Source organism: Lagopus leucura, unplaced genomic scaffold (assembly GCF_019238085.1).
Source record: "Lagopus leucura isolate 7727_CA_CO unplaced genomic scaffold, USGS_WTPT01 Super-Scaffold_73, whole genome shotgun sequence".
In the NCBI taxonomy this organism is placed as follows: domain Eukaryota; kingdom Metazoa; phylum Chordata; class Aves; order Galliformes; family Phasianidae; genus Lagopus; species Lagopus leucura.
The window spans coordinates 55,615,288-55,639,445 of NW_024962252.1; the positions used below are offsets into that span (position 1 = coordinate 55,615,288).

The window sequence follows — 24,158 nt, forward strand, 5'->3', positions numbered from 1 at the left end:
CATATTTTCTGCAGATAACATTTGCATTATGTGTTTACTGTTTACAGAGTATCAGGAAGACGTCAGATGGAAAAGACTGCATTTCGGGTTTTAAGCACATATTCCATCAAAAATGAATATGCTGGTCTGTAGGAAAGCACTTCAGATAGAAAAGCCTGTAACCAGTTTTCCTTTTCCTTCTGGTCCCTTTCTACCTTCTCTATTTTGTTCCATCTTACTCCATTTCCCTTTCATCCCCCAGCTTTTCTTTCTCCCTGTTCTCTCACTTTGGAAAAGATACACGTGAAAAAAGAAAAACAGATAAACTCATATCCTATTCTATACTTCCAGTGATTTATGGATTTGAACATAAATAGAGATTAAAAGAAATCAACATATGGTTGCAAGCATGAATATTCATGAATCCTGAAATCCTGTATTCTTGACAGTTATTGTTCAGATATAAAGAATGTGTTGCCTAATCACTTTTTATTGGAAAAGAAAGCTAGCATTTCCTCTAATTATCTCATGTTCTAGTTGTGTGCATGTCTTGCACAGTAAACAGAAACATGCATGTATTCTTTGAAAAGAAGAGCTAAAGCTGACAAATATCCTCATAAGTATCTAATGCTCTCCACTTGAAAAAAAAATTAAGCCATTCTAAAATTTCACTTCTGTGGTAGGCAGGAATAAAATACTTAAGTATTACTAAATGCGCCACATAATAATTTAGATTTGCAACCCACGGCCTAGTGCAAATCTAAGTCACTAATAACAGCGAACCAGTAAAGAAATGGCATTTAATATAAGTATTTATTTACTCTTAGGCAGATATTAACACCCAGAAGCTATCTACTTCATTTAAGTAATAAGCTGCTGCCACCTTCTGAAAAAAACTCAGAATAACTACAAATATCATATTACAAAGCAGAAGATGAGCCGCACATACAGATCCAGAAATATTAAGTAACAAAATAAGTCCTGCTCTAGAACACTGGTGGTTTACTCCTCCTGGCTTCCTACATGGACCATTCACTCATAATCCTGCTCAGCAGCAGCTGTGATAGACACATCTGGTCGTGATAGCTGGACAAGGTTCAGGGTGGATAATTTAGGGAAGATGCAAGCACCAACCAAATATGGATGATATGCAAACATGACCAGTAGTCAGTTCTCTTGCCCTGTGTAGAGATGGCAGCACAGAGCCTAGCAAGCTCTGTGCAGGAATACATCAGGCTACATGCCAGAATCTTCGCCTTGAGCAGCAGCATCTCTCAAGGCTACTCCTTGAGGTTGAGAAATTCCTTACGAGACAGACACTCAATAAGCTGCACAAGTTGCTTTGAACGTAATTCCTCCCATTTATTTCCATGAAAACTACAACAGCTACAAAGAGCACAATACTATTTGATAGAGCAAATTCTCAACTTCAAAACAGTATTTCTCAGCATTTTCACAAGTGATGAACAAGAACCTTCATGCCATACTTGTAACAAACTGTCACCACTGCTGAAATGCACCATTCATCACCTCATTGTTTGCACATCCACTGTTTGGTCTTCACCAACATTCAGCAAGCATCAACAAATGTCAGCGGGTGCCATTTAATCCACATGCAGGAATTCAATTCTATCCCTTTGCTTCATCCATACCTCCATGTCAGACACCATTTGGCAGACTGCTCCTCTGCTACCACCTGTTGCACGGCAACAAAATATAAGGAAATTGGTGAGAAGATTCAATCTTTACTACTGCCAACACCTGCCTCTGATATCATGAGGCAACGTTATAGAATAGGAAGCATTACTTTTGGAGTATAGCTATATTATATATTACAATTTCATGTATGCCAACTTCAGGCATCATAACTATGGCACGAGCCTTATTTATGCTTTACCTTCTGCCAGCACAAGCAGTAATGTGAGAGTATAAAGGCAGAGCAGGAGAAAAGTCAGTGCCACATCTGGCAAACCAGTGTGTCACAGTATCTGTCATTAATAACCATTTCCCTAAAATCCTCCCACTCAATAAAAATCATGACATTTTAGCCTGATTTTTCAGATGAAATGAAGAGCAAGTTATCTTGCTGCCTAGCTGATTCTTCCCCTATAGATTCGCTATGCATTGACCAGTTCAACTAAATTTGATAAAAAACTGAGCCTCAAAGATGCACTCTCCAGAAACTTAGAGAGCCCACAAAGCACGACGTGGAAAGCAATACTGAGAAGCTGCACTCTTGTCTGACCAGCCTGCTTCAAAGAAACTCTGAACTACAACTGTGTTCTATTCCCTGACCCTGTATTTTAACTCCTCCATCTCAGTATGTCTAACCCCTTATCCTTCTGCTTGTTTGTCTTTCCCAACCTTCCCCTCCATATGCATCTACGTACTCTTGTTCCACCTGCATCTCTTTCTACCTGGCACAGCTTTACTTCGCATTTCCATTTCTGTCCAGCTCCACACCTCTCTCTTTCTCCCTTTATCCTACTCAGCCTCTCTTTCAATCCTCCCTTTCCCCCCCCAACCCCCTCTCCTTTTTATGCTTTCTATCCCTCTGTCCTGTTTTGTTGATGATTTTTCTTTCAAACAGCCCACTGTTCTAGCTCCTCTTTCTGTTCTAGTCTCGTTCTTCTGATTTCCCTGCCCACCTTCCTATCAAGGATTTATGTTGGTCCTACTCCCTGCTATTCTCTTCCACTTGTTGCTCTGTCCTGTTGCCTGTCCCTCATCTGGAAGTCACTTCCTTATCAAAACCTTAGAAGGAAAGATAGTCTTACCACATAAAATACTTAATCCTGACTGACCAAGTTGACATAGTATTGGCCTGATCAGAGAAGGCATTCTTGTGCCTTTGTCAAAACAGGAAGGCTAAAACCTTAGGGTTTTGCTAAACCTGTTATCTGAAAAGTACTACAAACCTGAATGTGAAGTAGTCCCAAGGCTTGTGAAAGTTTTCTTATGTATCTGCTGCATCCCTGTTATCTTGGACTCCCCCCCAGTGCATGACACACAGAAGTATCCCCCATAGTGGGGGAAGGAGTGCACACCCCTGGATCCCTAGCACTCAGAGCCTCCATGGTCCCATTGCTGCCAGAACTCACAGCACAGACACTTCCAATAGCTCCCAGCAATACCCCTAAAGGCTACTAGCAGGGTTTAAGAGGCTTTGGGTCAGACCCTGCCCTGGGCCCACAACAAGGCACAGCTGTGCTCAGACAGCTCCAAGACCCACAGCTCCTGAGGGTTGTTGCTTTGTTAGTGCAGCCAGGCATAATTAGGACTACCCAAGGGCTCTGACAGCTACCCCAAAACCTTTGGGCTTGGCTCACCCAGACAAGGACGTCCCCATGCACATCCCATTGAAAAGTCATGGATGTCACCTTGCTGTGCAGGACATGGTGGCAGGGATGGGATGAATGTTGCAGGGTAAAGAATGGAAGAATGGGATGAAGTATGAGGGGTGAAGCTGAGCTTAAAGAGAGAGTGAAGGATTTTGGGGGGTGCTGTGTGAAGCTAGGAGTTGGATTCAATGGTCCTTGCGGGTTCCTTCCAATTAGGGATATTCTGTGGTTCTATGAAAAATCCTAATCCAAATCATAAACTGCATGTGAGTTTCCTGGGCAACACCTATGGACCCATGATAGCAGAATACTAAAGTGGATTTGATTTGGAGGCAATTTCGAGCTATGCTGAGAACATGCCCTAGTGCAGCCTGAAAATATGGAGGAGTAAAAAAGATGGAAAAAAACGAAGAGGCCACTGTTTGGGACATTGCTAGTTCTCAGGGAGGTCTTGCTGTTATTCATTTTCTGAACAGAATGGAAGAAGCATTAATTTAATGATAAAAGTTGAAGGTTTAAAGTTGATGATTTTTGATTTTGTGTCCAAAGAGGGGCAACAAAGCTGGAGAAGGGTTTGAAGCGCAGATCTTATGAGAAGGGGCTGAAGGAACTGGGATTGTTCAGCCTAGAGAAGAGGAGGCTCAAGCAAGACCTTACTGCCCTCTACAACTGCCTGAAAGGAGGCTGTGGTGAGATGAGGATAGGCCTCTTCTCCTGCGTAATGAGTGATAGGACTAGAGGGAATGGCCTCAAGCTGTGCCAGGGGAGGGTCAGGTTGGACATTAGGAAAAAATTATTCTCCCTTATTTTCTCACACAGAAAGAGTGGTGAGATGCTGGCACAGGGCACCTGGGGAGGGGATGGAGTCATCATCCCTGGAGGTGAACAAGAACCGTGTGGATATGGCACTAAAGGACATGGTCAGTGGGAATGGTGAGGGTGGGTTGGTGGTTGGACTGAGTAATCTTAGAAGTCTTTTCTAACCTTAATGATTCTGTGTTTTGAAGCACTTCTCTAAAATTCATTCCACCTTTCAAAACCTTGCATCCTCAAGATGGTCTGCCACAGCCACCACCTCTGAGGTTTGATGGTAAAGCTGAACAAATCCCAGATGTGTCGATTACGCTCTTTGCAGTTAACTAAGTACGGGACGGGGCAATCAGCACTTTGCCTGCGGCAGTTTCTCCGTGTTCATACATCCCGACAGCACCCAGCCGCCGCTCTCACTCCCCTGCGGCGCTAACTCGCTCTCCAAGCCCGCCCGCAGCCCGACGGGCTCGGAGCCCCCCCGCCCGAGGCAGAGGCAGCGGGGCGGTGCCCGCCTTGGCCCCGCCCGGCGGAGCTGTTCAGGGTGGCGGGTGCTGAGCACCGCCGTGCGAGGCAGCCGGGCGGGGCCGGCGCCTCCCCGCGCCGCGCTCGAGGGTGCCGGCGGGGGGAGCCGGGCCCGCCGCCACCGCCGCCGCCGCCGCCGCCTGGGGCCATGGCGGCGCTGGTACTGGTACTGCTGGCGGCGCTGGGCGGGCGGGCCGTGCTGCCGGGCGCGCGGAGCGCGGCGCCGCTGGCCGAACTGCGCTCGCAGATCTCGGGCGTGGAGTCGCTGCTGGAGGAGTTCCGCCGGCAGCTGAAGCAGGAAGACCCGGGACCGGAGGCGGCGGGGGGCGGTGGAGGGCGGTGCGGCGGCAGCGGCGGCTTCTCGGCCAGGCCCGACTCCATCATCCGCACCAAGGACTCCATCGCGGCCGGCGCCACGTTCCTGCGGGCCCCGGGCGGAGCGGCGGGCTGGCGGCAGTGCCTGGACGCCTGCTGCGCCGAGCCGCGCTGCACGCTGGCCGTGGTGCAGGGGCCCGGGCGGCCGCGGGCGGCGGAGGAGCTGGGCTGCTTCCTCTTCAACTGCACGCACCGCGGCCGTCCCGTCTGCCGCTTCGCCCCGCACCACGGTTACAGCACCTACAGCCGCCTCGCCCCGCAGCCGCCCGCCGACGCCGCCGCCGCTTCGTCCCGCGGGGCGGCCCTCGTCCCGTCCGTTCTACCGCCAGGTAAGGGCCGCCGCGCGGAGGGGACGCGGGGAGCGCGGGCGGGGGCCTCGCCAAGATGGCTTCGTGCGGGGAGAGCGGCGCCCCGCGCGCGGAAATGGCGGCGGCCGCCGGGAGGTGCGGGCAGGGGGAGGGGAGCGGCCGCGGGACTAGGGCAGCTCGGCAGGGCGCTCCGAGAGGAGAATGCCCGTCTGCCTGCTGCCGCCCGAAAGGTACCGCCCTGCGCAGGTTTCCCGTGCGCCCGATTTGGGATAAAGCCTTCTTAAGAGCGCCGGGGTCAGGCTGATGGAGGGGAGGCCGTTTCGCAGATAGACCGGAGGTAGCGTGGAAGCTCTGTGTAACCGCCAGAGTCCAGGCCACGTGAAAAGCAGCGGTTTGATCAGCCCTGAAGGGTATTTAAACGCAATGCAATCCAGAGCAAAACCCTGTCAGTGAAAACAGCTCTGTATCTGGAAGCATAGTCAATTTCCTAACACCTGATCAATAGAGCCTGCACTTTCTCCCACCTCCTGCAAACACCTTCTGTTGTTGAATGGTTGCATCTGAACTCCTGCCTTAATTTAATTACCTTCAGTTGATGATATTTCCTAAATGTTTTCCTAAACGTCTTCCTTCATAAATGCCCTCTTTAGCGTTCACCTTGGGTACAGACCCAGGTAAACAGATCGCTGCATCCATCTCCCTACCCAAGTAACCAATCGCTGCATGCAGCCTGAAGGAAGGAAACCTGGTGGTGCTGGGAACGAAGACACTGTGCTCTGGAGGCCTCTGATATTGCTCCATTGGCTGGGGGTGACCTCAAAATTGACTAGCAGTTCTGCCCATGTTATGAGAACACCAGTGGAAGCTCCTGGATGTGGGGGAGAGCAGGGGCTGGCTGGCTGGAAGTTTTCTGAAGGGCCTAGATAGGTAAGCTAGAAAACTATAGGGAGATATCTGTGGAATTGAGACAAGGATAAGATGCTGGAGGGATCCAAGGTATGGCTTTGACATTTACAGCTGGGCGAGTTCTACACCCACGCTATTGTTAATGTAGCAGTTTCTGGTAGTTGCATTTTATAACCCTGCACTTGGGAGATAGAAGGCTTAACACTGGAGTTTAAGTCAGAGAGAATTTAGCAGCTTTGAAAACCTTCAAAAATATCTTCAGATGTCCTTTGTCATTTTGAACTGCCTTAATTCCACCAAAATGCGGCCCTAGTGTAGAGTGCAGTTCTGTCACGTTGTAAATAATACCATTGTTGAAGCATAATCTGCCTATTAGAAATCTTGAATTCCAAAGCCTTGCTTCTTTGGCTGCTTTTCTATCAGCACTGGGCTAGCAGAGTCATTTCTGTTCCTAATCTGCAAATTGCTCCATGTCCTGTTGGGTTTATTTAGGAGTCTGCCCTGCAGGCGGTATCAGAAGCTGGAGATTATGACTCCTTCATGCAATTAAGTCAGAGCTAAAGCAGAGCTGCAAAGGAAAATGAACTTTTATTCAAACATCTGCCAGCCGTGACATAAGCCAGGAAAGATAAATAAAATTAAAATGAAATTATTTTGCTGTGTGATATCGTGTTACCACTGCATTCTTGAATTACATTGAAAATTAATCTGGACAATGTGATGAGGATGGATCTCTTTTCCCTTATGTCACCACATGGTTGAATTTGGGAAATTGGGGAAATCTCTTTGGTTACTAGATTTTATGTTGTCGGGGAATCATGCTTTACCTGTTCTTTCCTTTCAGGATACTGTGGTGTTGGGTCTTCTGTTTCTTTTTGATAATCCCAAACAAACACCTGTCCACGAATATGGTGTTCTTGTAATTCGAAAGTATTTCTGAGCAGTAGTGTACAGCAGTCACTATGGCAGTTTGATTTTGTTTGTGTTAAGGACCTTCCGTAATCTGAAACCAATTGCAGTGATGGATATGTATTCTTCAGATCACGTGCACCTCTGTGTACTTCCAGGAGGGCCGGTGGTGGGGTGAGCTTTGTAGGCTGAACTTCCCAGTTTAAATCAGCCTTGAATTTTCCCTGAGTTTACACCCAATTTATTGCAGGTTTAAGTGGCAGATTTATTTAGCACATTCGGGCAGTTTGTGCTGTGTTAACACTGAAAACCCACTGAAAGAAGAGGAAAACCTTTTTGTCTTTGTTAGAGAAATTCTTTTAATTCCAAAGAAAGAGTGCTTGAATGCTTCAACAGGGATGTGCAGCTTCCATCTGATACTCAGCACTGCTGCACAGTGGGAGATGGCAGCATTAGGGTAAAACGATATCATGGGAAAAGTAGTGAAATAGCCCTTTACTGCAAAGCCCTCACTCAGCTGGCAGCTGTTACTGGTGGGACACGTCTGTGTGAAGGAGGAAGGAGAACAAATCAAGCCTGTTGTGTTCCCCTGCTTATGAAAAAGAAGTTGCTTATAAAGTTACAGCTCCTTTCAGTTCACAGGTCTGCCCTATCCCATGCTACAGTCTCTCTCAGGTCAGTTTTTTCTTTAGAAGAGCAAGAGATGAGTTGATTTGATGTCGATTAACCTTTCTGAAAATATTCTGGCAGTGTACAAGCAGGTGTTGTGCTTTAATTCTGCGTTTTGACAGGAAGGAATCTCTGTGCCATGCCTCAGCATGAAGTAGCCCAGCACAGCTCCTGCCAGCAGTATAGCTCGAACTGTTTCAGGGTAGCATTCATCTGGAAAGGGGAAATATATCAGGTTGGATATTAGGAAATATTTCTTCCTTGAAAGAGTAATGAGGCAGTGGCACAGGATGCCGAGGGAGGTGGTAGAGTCACTGTCCCTAGAGAGATAGTAAACTGTGTGGATGTGGCACTGAGGGATGTGGTTGTTGGGCATGGTGGAGATGGGCTGGTGGTTAGGCTGAGTAACCTTAGAAATCTCTTCCAGCTTTTATGATCCTTATTGCTTATGGTCCAAGGGAGCTGGGGCTTGCCTCTGTCTCAGAGTTAGCAGGGAAACCATCAAGTCATGTGAAGCAGACGAGTGGCACACAAATACTTCCCAAGTAGGAAGCAGAGGAATGAGCTGTGCCATTTCAGACCCAGGTCAGTCAGGTTCACTGTCCTCTTTTGACAATGATGAGTAAAGTGAATAATTTGTTAAAATGGCACATAATTCATAGATACCAAATAAGAGTTACCCTGGCACCATGCTGTTGGTGTTTAGTAATAGTATTATTTTTTTTTTGCACCTAAATGGTGCTTTTTAAACATCCTTGGTTCTGAAAACTGTGTTTGTAAACATTAGGCAAACCTTCCTGCGCCAGCTGGATCACTAAGAACTGTTCCATATTTCCTTATATCAGATTCTATTTTAAGTTATTTGTACATTTTCCTATGTTAAGGGACTTGCATTGGCATTTTCTGTCTTTGGTTTCACCTGTTTTTCTTTGAAGGCTTCATTAGAATGTCTTAGAGAAAAGCAACAGAGAGAGGGACTCCTCTTCTGTTAGTGGCAGTAAAGTGTGCCACTGCTTTGTGAGCTCTGTGCCTTCAGGCAGATTCTTGATACTGGTCAGGGCACATGCCAGGCAGATCCCCACACTGGTAGCAAGCACCTTGTCTTTCCTCATGCTCTACCCAAAGAGAGGATTTACAGGCATAGGCTTAGGAGGTGCTTTTCAGAGCTGAACGTCAGTGTTCTTTGCATCTACCTTCTTCATTCAACTTGCTGTATACCCTGACTGTTGTGTGTTCGTCCTCTCAGAAATGGAAGGAAGATGTCTCCTGCAGATAATTAGGCCTGAAAGTTCAGTAAATCTGGTGCAGTTTGAAGAAGCAAGCTGTTGTAGATTGCTTGAATGGGGTCAGAGGGAAAGCAGAGAGCAAAGAACAGAAAGCACTGTGCCACGTCAGAGTGCCAGGAATGCACTGTACTCAGAAAATGAATGAAAGCTGGTCAGGGAACTACAAAAAGATAAGATCTTGTGGCTAGAGTGATAGAATGCTGATGTGTAGAACTAGATCACATCCCTCTCTTTCCCGCACCTTGTGTGGACAAATTACGTTAGCCACATCTCACAGGCTGTTTCCCTTAAGTTACCATCTGCTTTCTTAGAATCATAGAATGGCTTGGGTTGGAAGGGACCTCAAGGATCATTAATTTCCAACTCCCATGCCACAGGCAGCATTGCCAGCCACTAGATGATGTACTAGATCAGATTGCACAAGGCCCCATCCAACCTGGCCTTGAATTCCTCCAAGGATGGGGCATCCACAGCCTCTCTGGGCAGCCTGTTCCAGCACCTCACCACTTCCCCTTGACATCTAATCTAAATCTCCCTTCCTTTAGTTTGAAACCATTCCCCCTTGTCCTGTCTCTATCTACCCTTGTAAAAAGTTGATTTCCCTCGTGTTTATAGACTCCCTTTAAATACTGGAAGGCTGCAATGAGGTCTGCCCACAGCCTTCTCTTTTCCAGGCTGAACAAGCCCAGTTCCTTCACTCTGTCTTCATAGGAGAGGTACTCCAGCCCTTGGACCATCTTTGTGGCCTTCCTCTGGACCCTCTCCAAAAGAGTCCTGTACTGGGGGCCCCAGACCTGGACACAGTACTCCAGATGGGACATCACAAGAGTAGAAAGGAGGGGGACAATTACCTTCCTGTCTCTGCTGGCCACACCTCTTTTGATGGAACCCAGGATACCATTGGCCTTCCAGGCTGCAAGCTTTCTTAGCCTAACCTGAAAAGCTTGTGCTGTGATTGGCAAAATTATTTAATACTCACAGTTTTAATCAATGAGTATCATATTTAGAGTATAACAAAATGCCACAGTCAAATGGTATGAAAATCAAGTATCATACATCAGACACTTAAAAATGGTGCTCGTTTCTGATCACTGTTATCATTAGGTTGTGCACTGTTTTACTAGGATGTCAGTTGACGTTGAATAACTGTCAATCCTGTGAGGACATATCATAAAAAGAGACTAAAAGAGCGTTGCTATGCAGAATACTGTAAAAGATGTGCAGCAACTGACATTTGAATATCTAGGTGGTTTACATTGAGATCAATTTTCTGTACTTCAGATCAAAAATGCATTGATGCTGGCAGTCCCCTTGTATTAGTGAAACATCCACATAGGGAGGATTTTCATGCCACATGCTTGCAAGGTAACAGCTATTTCCTGAAGATGTGAACCGGAATGTATGCGCACGTTTCAGTGAGAAAACACAAGTTTGTTTCCTTAGTTAAAGCTTAACTTTTGAAGAGCTTTTATTTTTCACCCTGCACTAAGTTTGGAGGGCAGCATACTCAGCTGACAGATGCAGACATGCTGAGTCAGTTTAACTGCATGGTCTTCCTATGAGACTTGGGAAGATTGCTGCTGAGTGCTGAGTAGTGTTTGTCCTCTTTTTCAGGAAGTTGCACAGTGGTGAATCAATAACAACCAAGAAAAATATGTTTTATATAAATAATTGCTGAATTCCCTTTGATGAATGACCAAACCTCTCTCTCTTTTTTTTTTTTTTTTCTTTTAATTTGAAGAAGAAGAATTTGATGAGCCTCCAGTGTGCAAGGCAGGACAAGATCTTGTGCTGCAGTCACCTGTCGACTGGGTGATCTTGGATGGTCGCGAAAGTTCAGACGACCACGGAATTGTGCAGTATGAATGGACGTTGCTGCAAGGTGATTCATCTGTTGAAATGAAGGTACACATGGAACCGCACATGTAGCCAGTTATTTGCAGGTTGTTGTATTCAGTGTAGCTCAGGTTTAAATGTAGGGCTAAAAATATTAAATGTGTTTGAATGAGTATGGCTAAAAAGCACCATAACTAGAAAGACTGCAAGACTGCACAGCCTGAGCTTTCATGTCTTGTGGGTTTTGTAGTTCATCTATATCCAGTGAGGCATGTAACAGTCAGCAGCAAATGTGTAGGGTCTCATGTGTTTCAGCTCTGCTTTCTTTCCTTGTTGTTTGTTCTCACTGAACTTGGTTTTCAGCCTATGTGATCCAGGTTAGAGACACTTCAATAATTCAGTTACTGAAAGTCATAAGGTATTTCACCAGCAGTCTTTCTGTCAGTGTTTGTGGAGAAACTGCAAGGAAATGTCTGATGTAGACCTTGTAAGATATCATGAGATCCTATTTTATTGTACCTGTAATTGGGTTTCAGCTTAAAATTAACAATCAGGAGAGGGATTCTCCGTTCTACCCTTGTTTATAGCTTCTTAGGAGCAGCAGAAAAGGAAAGGAAAAGTGCTTCAAATCCAAAGTGCCAACTCACAGCCTGTACGCAGGCCATGGTGTTCAGCAGAGCACACTGTTAAAAGGTGTGTGTACCATAGACATCGTTGTTGCTGAGATGCTGATGATGGATAGGAAGACATTAAACAGGACAGAACCAGCAACAGGAACCGTCCCATTTTCAAGAGCCACCATGAGCCTCCTTCCTGTTTGTAAGGTCTTTAAATAGAGACCAGTTTTTATTTATTTAAACCTGCAAAATTCTCACATTCATCTTGGTGATTTCTTCGTATTTAATAAATAAAAACAACTTCGAGAGGCTTCTGCTTAAACAGATGCTTTTTTGTTGTGTTCAAACTGCTGTGTTCAAATGAGCAGGGATTTCTCCCACAGGTACGTACCCTGATAGTTTCCTTCACAGTTTAATTTGTAGAGATGAATTGATAGTTGTGATCATTCATACACATTCAGCTTGCTATTTTCAGTGCTTTTGTTGTCATCTTGATGCCAGTGGATTTCTTGTGATCGATTCTTCATAAACTGTGCATGAAACCACAGCTGCCAGGGAAAATGGGATTGTGTTTATTTATGATAGCTGGCACCTGTTGCTTTGTAGTTAGATACCAAAAGTAAATAAAAAGTACCAGACATGGAAAGACTGCTATAAAGAGTTCTTATTGTACTGTAGAGAAAAGACAGTGTTTTTTTGTTTTGGTTTGTTTTTTTTGGTACTGTGACTGCTTAGCTTAAGGATATTGTGCTTCTCAGATTGCTATCCACATGCTGTAGCTGAGAAACTCTGTGGCAGTTTTTTCTAATGCTGATTGTTTGGAAAGTTCTCCAGTTTGAGCCAAAGTTTGGAACAGAACAGGTACAGTCAGGCATCCTTCAGGGCAGAATGGAGATAAAAAGGAAAGTACAGGGATGGCATGTTCTGAAGTCAGCTGTGCTTCTTTGGAATTGCACTGAGAAGAGAGCTGTACTGTACAGTTCATGAGCTTTAAATACCACACTTGCACTCCCAGCAGTCATAGTAAAGGACAGCAGGTGCCTTTTTGAGCATATTTAGTTCCGTTATACAATAAACAATAACATTCTGCAGTGTCACATCCATCTTAAGAAGGTAATCAGTAGAAGGCTGAGATAAAAGTACATTTCAGTAAACACAAATGGAAAGAAATTTCATGTTAGAAAATTAACTTCCTGGAAGAAAAAAATGAATTTACCAATATATGTCTTTATAAAGGTAGGCCTCGGATTCTTTTAACACATTTTTGGAAATTCCAATTCTTTTTGTGTGAAAAGCATTGCACAGAAATAGTGTACTTAGTCCTAGAAGTTACAGACAGATCCCTTATTGTAGAAAGCAATGAAGACATTGCTGCCTACAACTTCCTGAGGAGGAGAAGCAAAGAGAGAGGTGCTGGTCTGTTCTCCCTGGTCACCAATGGTAAAACATGAGGCAACTGGATAAAATTGCACCAAGGTAGGTTCGGACTGCACATTAAGAACAATGTATTTACTGTGCAGTCAAACACTGGAACAGGCTTCCTAGTGGGGTGACTGATGACCCATGGCTGCTAGTCTTCAAAAGGCATTTGGACAGTGTCCTCAGTAATATACTTTAACTTCAGGTTGGCCCTGAAGTGGTCAGGCAGCTGGAACAAATCTCTGAACGTCCCTTCCAACTGAGCTATTCCATTGTATTGTGTTGTACTGCATTGTGTTTAACTCCACTTTGCTCTGCTCTGCTCTACTCCAATCCCTTTTTTTTTTCCCACAATTTCTTTTGCCAGGTACCACAGCCAGGAACACTGAAGCTGTCTCATCTTCAGGAAGGCACATTCATTTTCCAGCTCACTGTGACAGACACTGCTGGTCAGCGGAGCATGGATAATGTCTCTGTGACTGTTCTTCCCATGGCTCATTCTGCAGTAGGTGAGAAACTGACTGCAGCTATTGCCCATATGACACCCAGGGTATGCTGCTCAGAGCGAGGGTCTTGATGGAGGCAGAAATCTTATTCTCCATTTCTATCATATTATTTCACCCCTATTTGTTTATAATAACATCTCTTTCCATTTTGAGTCGATGTTTGAGAGGCAAACATCATGTTTGTTAGTGCAAGAATACTTCAAGCTTTTAAATATTCATACCTATACTGCTAATAAGCAAGTAGGGTTGGAAATACCGCCATATGCATCAGACACACTGTAACTGTTCACTGTGTGGTCAAGAGGGGTATGGAACAGGACAGGGTTTATGCTGCAGGGAAGACCCTATGCACTTCAGCTTTACTGTGTAATTTTGTTAAACAGTGAAGCTTTATGTTATTGTGAAAACCAAAACTAGAACTGACCCATCATTTTTTAAACTCTGAGCTTGAGAAGCATATAAAAACTTAAAAGGTAGATAAAAAAGACATTTCAGTGACTGTCAGTTTGGGGCTCTTTAATGTAATAACTTCTAATTACATTGTAATTTGCAGGATGCTAATACAGATCTGCTGCTAAGGCACAAAGTAAAGGGTAAACTAGCATCATTAATGTGTTTACTGACCCAGTGAAAGCCCTGCACCACTGCAGTATCACTACGTGAGGGGGTTGTCCCAGTGGCAATAAATAGGTATCATGAAAAACTGCTTATGAATCTGTTTAATAATATCTATGCTCCAGTAATGGGTAATAGAATCCTATTAATTAATGCTTAATTCAGCAAAAGCAGCCAGAGAAGTTTGCTGATTCCTTTATTTTTTTGCTTTGAGAATCTGTGGCACCTCTTGAGTGGATTTGCTTTTTTTTCTTTTTTTCCCCCCCGGTTCCCCAGTTATGTTTGCACTTCAGGCACTACAGCCATAGTTAAACCAGTGCACAGTGCCTCAGTGCACACAGGACCTGTACTGTTATTAGGACTGAAGTTAATGAGATGCATTTCCAGAGTATGATTTGGGGATTTAAAAAATATTCATGTGTTCCTGCCATACTTTCATTTGCAGTGCAGAGGTTTAATGTTGTTGCTGTGGTGCATAGCAGTATGACAACCAAAGGCTGTCAGCTGCTTATGCAGACCGGTTTGCTGTTAGAACCATAATCCAACATGGAATTTGACAGTGCTTTACAAAGCGATGAGATGCACTGCTGTTAGAAGGACAGAAACACATATATAAAACAGCTGATAATTACAAGGGTCAGGATGGGTTTCAAGAAAACTTTTACTATACAGTTGCAATTATGAAATGTCAAGGGACATTCTCAGTTTCCTGAGAAATCTAAGCACTAAAGCAGGCAGCAGGCAGCTCTCTTGATAAAGGTCACTTGTAAGACCTTGTGCTCAGACCTGTTCTGGCAGATGCTTCATAGGAGTCAGTGGATTGTTCATGTGGATAAATGATGAACACTTTCCTAGCATCCTAATTACTTAAAGAAAACATTCCACCCCATGTAGTCCATAGGTGTGCCTGTAAGATAACTTACTATCAGTGATACAGAATGGGGATGTGGTAGGAATTACATGTCGGAGAAATGCAATTCCAGCCACCAAGATTTCATTTATCTTCAGGACTGTTCTTAGTCCTCTAAGCCTGGAAAGATCTCCTTTCAGCATAAGCTGGCAGAATTTAAATTGCAGTAGGGCTGCTGCATGGACTGTAGGGTGCTACAGCCTCCAGGTTAAGTGAGTTTGTAGTAATACATTTCCAGAGTGAAGAGTGATGAGGGTGCCAGGAACAGCTATCAGCTGTATTACCTTTTCTATCAATATAATATCATGTAGCTGAGCCTGGTCTTCAGGCTTTTCTGTGGTTCTTGCTGTAGTGTGGTTTAGGGTTTTCCTGGGTGCTGCAGATTGTAGTCATTGACTCGGTACTTACTGTTTGCATTTGTCTTTTGGTAATTTGAAAATTGCTTCTCAACAGCCTGTGTCGGGGTTTGCTCTCGCTACCAGTTTATCTGTGATGATGGTTGCTGCATTGACATCACATTTGCCTGCGATGGAGTGAAACAGTGCCCCGATGGCTCCGATGAAACTTTCTGCCAGAACCGTAAGTGCCACATGGGGTAACACTGACTGTGAAAGTCACTGCAGATTGTACAACCAAAGGGAAATGATATCCCCTGGTTTCCCCTCTCTTGAACAAGCAGCTTGCTACCAGCATGGAACCACTTATTGGATATAACATGTGAGAAAGATTTAGGTCCACATAGAGCAGATGCTCAGAAATCAATTCCATTGTTTTTCAGTGTATATAAAAATGATCAGAGGTCTCCAAAGAACAGATTTTGAGTTAGTTTTCAAAACTGAAAAGATCGGTTCTTTCTGTCTTAATCTCAGTGAGCACCTCAGAGGTACATTTCAAAGTGCAGCTAAGTTCCTGACCAGAATGTGAAATGCTGGATATTTGAGCATGCACGTGAACCATCAGTGTCATTCTGTTAGTTTTCATTATTTGCCTTCAATATTTGCCTGTGCTCAGCAGAGTGAACAAAAATCATCAGAGGGTGAACTGCCATGATGGCTAACCACTTTCATTGATACTACAGTTGCTGGATTTCTCTTTAGAGTTCATGAGTATATTCTTGCTCTATAGTGACTCTGAGCAACTGGTAACCTGCTAAGTACATGGAACTCATGTTTCATCATTTGTCTGAATCTAATGAAGTTGTTTAGTTCTCCATCAGAATACAAAGAATTTGATTCTTGATTCTATTTACATAGTCAGCCCAGGACGGAAGACAGTGACTCATTCAGCCCTCAGCACTGCTCAGCAAAGGACTGTAGGACTGACAGAAAAAACAGACGAGAACTTATCTGCAGAAAACACCCTGAAAGCCACTGTCAGAAATCAGCTGCTTCTTTCACTGGATGCAGACACATCTAACCAATCGCTTTCTCAGGGACCAAAAAAACAAAATAGTGGATTTGTGCCAGGTAAGAACTGAAAAGCATCGGTTTCAGTAAATCACCCTATCTTGAGCAAGAAAATATCTTTTACCCTAATCTAAATTAAACTGGCTTCAGGTGTCTGGTTGAGAGAAAACTTTTACAAATGTTAAACAAACAAACAAAAAACCAACAAAAGCAGCTTGCAGTAGGGAAATTACCAGTGAGTATTGCTTTATAATTTTCAAGTCTGCTTCTTAATGGATGCAAAATGCAGAGAAAAAGTTAAAATGCAGAAACGCTACAAAAAAACCCCACAGTCTAAGGAGGAAAACATGCAGAGCTGAATACAAGCTCTGTCTTCTACAGGTTCACCTGTGTAAGCTGATGTTTTTATTTGTAGCATGGTACCTTCAGCAGAATGTAATGAAGTACTATTCAACTTGAGTGAAAGTAATTGTGTCTCTTCTAGTGCTAATTGATGGTTGTTTCTTATTATTTTTGTTTGTTTGTTTGATTTTTTGTTGAAGTGGTATCTTGATTAGTATGGGCACTTTTTTTTCTGAATTGTACCTCTGGGGCAGGAGAAATCTTCCATCACTACAAAGTAGGCTTGGTCTTTGGTAACAAACAATCTCATGTCTCTAGTAGTATTCTCCATACTGGCTGCAAGCCCGTTGTGAATCACTGTGTAGTGATATTATAGGCACCAGTCATCAAACATTGCCTTATTAAAGCTCCAGAAGCTGCAATGAAATTGGTGTGACTTTTAAGGCAGCCAAAATACAGGTGGTTCCTGCTGGTAAAATAAAATGGCCTGAAATGGCAATTGAATGAAAGCAGATCTGTGCACAGAGCCTTAAATGAGTGCAAGACCTCCCGCTTTTATTTCTTCAGAGCTGGGACAGATCCTTGCTCCTCAGGATGCAGCTAATTATTTTCTTCTTACAACAGAGCAGTGCTTAGTGCCCTCTGCTGCTGGCTCTCACAAAGGGCACTTCCCTGGTTCACACTTATATCTTCATATTCTTGAATTTCATCTGTGGAGTCTGCAAAGGGAGTGAAAATAACAATCAACAAGAACTCGATTGCTCCAGAGAATATTTAGAAACTTAGAGCAATCGAGTTCTTTCAAATGCTTCCACCTTTTTTGTCAGTGTAAAACAACCTCATTGTTCCTTATCAGAATGAATTAAAACAGTAGTAGGCCCCAAACCTGTTTGGCTCTCATAGTTCTCAGTGACACCTGATACGAGCCTACCTAAAATATAGGTCAAGTTGCCAAAGGCATTGCAAACTCTGATGGAAAGCCAGCTGCTAACTGTCTTAAAAGCTACTGGCTCATGAATCCGGAAGTAAAACCAAATTGACATCACTAAGCTTAGCAACTGATAATCGAATATTACAATCAAACATTATAATAAAAAGTTTATGTAAGAGTGACACCTCAATGCTGTCATTTCAGTGTCTTTGTACAAAGCAGTAAGCAATTAAAAAAAATATTATAAAACTAAAAATAAGGTGATGGGTTTTCAGTGGTTATTGTAGTACCAGAAACGGCTGTAATCTAATATTTTAAACGGGCAAGATTTCCAGCTGACCTTGTCTGTCTTTAATTCTTTTGACATCAGTCAGAACTTTCAGTTGAATTTTATGTAGGGATTTCCTTGTAGAAGAGAAAGACCCAATGCTTAGTGAGCCAGTAGCCCAATACTTTTAACCAAAAAAGCAGCAGGGAGCTTTTAAATAGCAATGGCTCAGTGGCAAAGGGGGTGCATGAGGTAGGACGTGAAGGTTCCCAGCTTCTAAGGGCAACTGACAAAATCTCCTCTGAATTCCTGTACTCTCCTGCAGACATTTAAACTTGATAGGAGTCATACACTGTACATTAATGATTCCCCAGGGTCCACAGAAGTTCAAGTCCTGCCCCATGAGAAAGCATCACAGTTGTTATGGACTTGGGCTGACAGACATCTAACACATTCCTAAAAATACACGCAGATCCACTGAGTTCAGTTTCTTCCCACCACTCTCATCTCCTTGAGATGACAGACCAAATTTAATAACTACAATTATGCTACATTTGCTACAAAAATGCAGTGACACTGTGTGCATGTGAACATGTGTTTTATGTTAGGTAACTGGTCCAGACAGAGGGAGAACTGAATTTGGTTCCCAAAGGTGCATTATGTCTCACTTCCTACCTCTCAGAGAAGTGTCCATGCTGTTGTCAGTGAGACTTGCCAGCTCCCTGCAAGGATGTTTGATTTGGTTTAGAGTAACAAGAGTAGAAAGTGGAGGTCAAAACTCTTCCTTAGTGGCGAGCACACCTGCCCTGGGCATCCTGACTGCTTGTCCTTTCTCTAGTCATGTCTGTTTGTTTTAGCCAGCGATTACTGAAAGTTAGGAACCTGCTTTATCAGGGGGGTGGACTGGATGATCTCCAGAGGACATTTCCAATCCCTAAATTAAGTGATTGTGCCTGGGAGAATAGTATCAAGGGAAATTTATTCCAGAACGCCTTATCCTCCTAATAATTTCACTGTTCCCAATTTCCCTTAACCTGCTTTCTTTACTCTAGTGGACCCTCAAATTTGGCTCTGATTCAGTACAATTTTTTGGTAAAGATTTACACTTTTTCACATTTTCATATCAATGTGCAAGTGCAAGGTAAGGACTATCTAAAACCTCTACCTGACCTAACAAGGGATTTAGTAACAATAGAGTTATAAAAATAAAAAGTCATTCACTGCTGACAATGGATGATCCCTATTCTGCACGCCTGCATTTCCAGCAAGTGCAACTGCCTGTAAAGCAGTGCAACTCCAGGGGAATGCCAAGTCCAACATAGAGCCTACCTTGAAAGCCAAGTGCACGGAGTCTTTTACAAGTAGCAGACTCGTGATTTACTTTCATCCAAGCTAGAAGACCAAATATTTTATTCCTTAGTTGGAGTGAATGCAGGAAGAGGAATTTGATGTCAATAGAGGAGTCCTTTCCCTTTGCAGACATGCCTCCAGAGTGAGATAACCCTGACTGCATCTCCTCCAAAGGCCAGCTCAGCAGTTCTGCATGGCTGCCTCCAAAGTGCCCTGGCATTAATTTCCAGGGAAGCTCTCAAACTAAAACGAGTGTTTGGCACTGCTGCACTTGTAAATGAATTCAATAAAAATTCAGTTGCAGCAATAGACCAGGTTCTAAGCATCAACAGCCATTCTAGCAAGCATGCTCATGCAGACAGGTTGAATTCATAAGAAGCTTGAAGATTTTCACTTCCCAGCATAGCAAACTCAAGTGTATAAAAATCACTGTAACAGCTTTGCATACCCCCGGCACAGGGTCTGTGCATCTCTCCAGGCTGCCCACACCAGCTGTTCTGCAGTACTGTTCAGGGGTGGGATTACAAAATTTGACTGAGTGCCCAAGGATTAGTCATGTTTTCACTGTAGAGGCATGAACAGCAATAGCTGAAATTTAGGGCACCCGTAATGGACTATAAACTGCAATTTCCTAGGCACAGAATAGAAAATAATGTAAGAATAAAACGAAACTCACATAACATGTTTTAGCAGGCAGGCAAGAAGCCCAAATATGTAAAAGTTGTATCACCTTTTATCACTTATTTCTCTTATATCTCTCCAACTCCCAAGGCAAAATCTCAACAAGTTAGTTTCATACTTCTTCCTTTCCACCAGTTTCCCAATGGGTGCAGACACACACTGTGTCAGGCTCCCAAAACTGTTTGGGGAAATCATTTTCTAGTTGATTAACAGATAAGATGTTGAATGGTATTGCCCTCAATAGCCTCTGGTCCTGTAGGAAAAGCCCTAAATCTTAACAAAACTTACTGCTGCAAGATTTGCTGAAAGGATTCTATTATTTTTCTGCTCTTTCAATTTTTTCCCACTTCTTTTCCGTTTAGGTATATTTGCCGAAAGTCCTTACCAGCAGTTGACTTAAATATTCCCTCCTTGCTCAAATGGAAGGGAAATAAATTTATAAAACAGGCATTCAGATGTGGCCTTGTTATACAGACGAGCAGCTCTAAAAAGGAGCTGATACCTTCTGGGAATTTCCAAGATAAAGAAAAATATTCATGTAATTCATTTAGGGAAACAAAACAGCTGCTGGTTTTGGTTTCAGTTACATTTGAGTTACTTTACACAGCTCTGGCACCTTAAAGCCAGCACAATTTACACTTAGCATTCTCTTAGATCCTTTCATGTGCTTGAAGAACTCAAAGAAACCTTCATGTGTGGAGAAAGAGGAGGACTGTAACTTATTTCTGAGGCATTTCCCGGCATCTGATGTTGGTGTTCATACATGCTTAGCCTTAATGACAGCCCAACAAACCCAGAGCCTGGAAGGATGCATTGTGTCTTAGAGTGGGGGCATGAGCACTAACCTCACACCTGCAGTGATGGAATAACTTTGGCTCGAGTTGAAAGGGTTTTGTATTTTCTCCTTATCCTGATGAGACAGCTTTCTGCTTTCTTGTTGGGTAGGAGGTACATGTTCAAGCTAATTGACTAAACACTTCCTTTTTAACACCCACCTTTAAATGGAACACCAGTTATAATACTTCATATTTTTCTGACAATGCAGCATAATGTTTCCATTTTTATCACTGCAGAGGAAACACACTTCCAAGAAATATTCACATTGCAACCAAAGTGCCCAAACACAATCATCACATTAAAAAAAAAAAAAAAAGGCACATTTCTGATTTTTGTGAAGGCATTGAATTAAGCTGTCACTCTTGCATTAAGCAGCCCCATAGCTATCAGCTCAGGCTTCCAGTGTTGGAGTAAAAAGAAATTCTGGCTGCATTACTTTTTTACTCTCATCAAGCAAAACTGCAGTTGTCTCTGCTCCCAGAGTGAACACTTATTGGCAGCAAAGTGTCTGCTCTCCTCCTGCATTGTTACAAACGATGTTCTATTGCACCCTCTCTTCCATGCAGAGCTGTGACTAAGTCATCATCTTTGAAATGTTTTCCCAACATACTTTTGTGTCTTCCAAGAACTTAAGTTCTGCTTCTCTGCGTGGCAGAATTAAGGAAGTTTGGGCAGCCTTTATATTTCCTGCTTTATAAGCAAGAAGGATGAAGGTAACATAACTTGCAATAGCTTTTTTTCAGTGGAATGCAAATGCTTCTAGTATGCTTCAGCTCACATTGATTGGTCCATACCCTGTTATGAAAATATTTAAAAAGGAGAATTTACATCCTTTTTTTCAGTGGAAAGTGACCATACTTAGGTTTGGTTGAAATGCACTGCAGTTTGCGATGCTCAAAATGAATTTACATTTTAGCATCAGTTTCACATTCTTTCAAAAAGTCAAATCAATATTCACTTGTCTTGCTTGGCTTTATGCAGATAACAGTTCCTCAGGGAAAAAAACAGATGATAAAAATGGAAATGGCGTAATCGTGCCAAAGAGAGATCAGCTCGGAGATGGTCGTCCAGTCCCAGAAACAGGTAACTCTGATCACATGAAGTCATTTTGAATTACATTAGAATTTTTCAGTCAAGTGACACAGACCCAGACATTACAGTCAAGAGCTGAACAGTGTGCTCCCATGCTCTGAACCATTCTCAGCACACATGGTCACACATTTTAGTTTCTCACTGTGAGTTGCCCCAAATATTATCACCAAGCTGATAGGCCAGCTGTATTTTTATGGAAAAATTTGAGTTCTTCCTCTACTGTTTCTTCACTGTATTAAGCATAATCTCTCTTACCCTTTCTGTAGGTGCTGTACTACCTTTGGCCTTAGGTTTGGCCATCACTGCTCTACTGCTGCTTATGGTTGCTTGCAGACTACGTTTAGTGAGACAGAAGCTGAAAAAAGCTCGACCCATTACATCTGAAGAATCTGATTACCTCATCAATGGGATGTATCTCTAAAAATCAGATTTAGGTCTGTTGTTTTCTTCCCTTTCTTTTGTGTCCATGAACCTCTGCCTCTAAAAAAGGACCAAAATCTTTAGTTAAGTTTCAAATGTAGAAGAAGCTTCCATGATAAGGAAACATGTTCTCCCCCTTCAGTGATGAATGCAGATGTGGGTGGGTGCCTGTATTCAGAAGCGTTCAGGCTCCAGAGGGTAGCTCCAGCTGGCTGTAGAAGATGCCACGAGGTGGAGAATTCCCCAGGGTACTTGGGATGCCCTTGTCCTCCCCGTGGCTTCCAGGGCCCTAGGGCAGAGTGCTGAGGCAGCCAAGGCCAGCAGGTCCCCGTAGCATTAGCAGGAACAGAGGGCAGCTTGTCACCACCCTGCTGCCACCAGTGTGCTCTGCACTGGGTACTGGGATGCTGTAGACCAACATGAGTGTACCATCGAGCAGAGATGGATCCATGCACTTTCCCACCTCGGACACTTGGAATGTTATAATTAAAAAAAAAATTTGTTTTGCTTTGTTAACAAAAAGCAATTGCCATCTAAGCACCAGCATTTATATTGACATTTGGGATTTAAGGAACGGAACACATTTTTCATTCATAGTTTAAACCTCTGAGCAGCTAACAAAGTCATGCTTACTAAATGCTAAAATGAAAAAAGCAAGTACTCAAAGTTGGGACTCACCAGTGCCTGACAGCTGTGGTATGTGATCCCAGAGCTACATCTCTCCTCATACAGCAGGCTTCAGCCTTTTGTACCCACAGCTCAATGTGCTCCACCCTGTGAAAGAGCACTTGCCAGTGGTTGTTCTTCAGGGCACCAGCCCCAGCCTTGCTACACAGACTGGTTAGCAGTGTTGATACTCTGGTGGGTAAAAAACAAAGTTAATTCTAGGCAGATGGGCACAGTCAGTGAGACTGACGCTTCTGGCAGAGCGATTAAAACCCGGCCGTGCTTCCCCCACAGCAAGGGATTCATGCTGGTTAATTCTTAGCTCCCTCCAAAGCTTGAAGGCTTCAGCAATGTGTCCCCATCCCAGCAAAATTCTCATAGAATTAGAGCAAGTAATCGATATGTGTGAGTGAATTTCAGACGTGTTAACAATAAATTGTGTACAGTACATGTTATATATACATATATATAAATATAGACACCGTGCTGTCTACTTTGTTTGACTGTCCAAGGATGTTGCATTCATCATGGGTCCCAATAGAAATGGAGGCAAGACGAGGCATGCATCTTTTTGTATGTCGTCTTTTTACTTCAGTATCTTCAAGTCTACAAGAATACAAGAATATTACCATGTATACAAATAGTTCTTTGAGTTGCTCAGTCCTGATTACTTTATGGAAAATAGCTCTAATAAACCTATTTTATTCATACATTTCTTGCACTGCATTTATCTTCAGATACCAGCTAAATGTTCTTAACTTCCTCTCACTGGAAGGAGAGCTCAAAGTGAGCAGACAGAAGCATGTAGAACAGCCTCTATGAAATGGCCTTAGAAGCTGGGATATGTGGTGGGGAGAACGTAGGGACATTTTGTTACAGGAAGGCTGAGAAGGAGAGAGACAGATCTCCCCTCTTTATCCATTGTTGGCATCAAGAGCAAGACTTGAGCCATGCAGCACAGCAGCTGTGGAGGTTGGGCTGCCAGCACTGCTTCCCAGGGCCTTCCTGCTGAGTGAGGAAGAGTCTGATTGTTCAGACTGCAGCAATTGATGGCATCCAGGAGTCTCTGATGCCATCATCCATTTCTAACCTGGGAGCACAGCTTCTCTTTCTACAGCAGGCATGGCAAATTGTGCAAGACCCAGAAGATCACATTA

At 43.5% G+C, this 24,158-nt stretch overlaps 1 protein-coding gene across 1 annotated transcript; it reads left to right on the plus strand.

Annotated features, from left to right (window-relative positions):
* Positions 1 to 4,800: 4,800 nt before the first annotated feature.
* Positions 4,801 to 23,702, plus strand: LRP11 (LDL receptor related protein 11). The gene is made up of 7 exons (XM_042878144.1): positions 4,801 to 5,356; positions 10,847 to 11,010; positions 13,345 to 13,486; positions 15,462 to 15,587; positions 16,262 to 16,474; positions 21,805 to 21,906; positions 22,182 to 23,702. The coding sequence occupies exons 1-7, from the start codon at positions 4,801 to 4,803 to the stop codon at positions 22,334 to 22,336; spliced, it is 1,458 nt and encodes a 485-aa protein (XP_042734078.1). The 3' UTR covers positions 22,337 to 23,702.
* Positions 23,703 to 24,158: the final 456 nt, after the last annotated feature.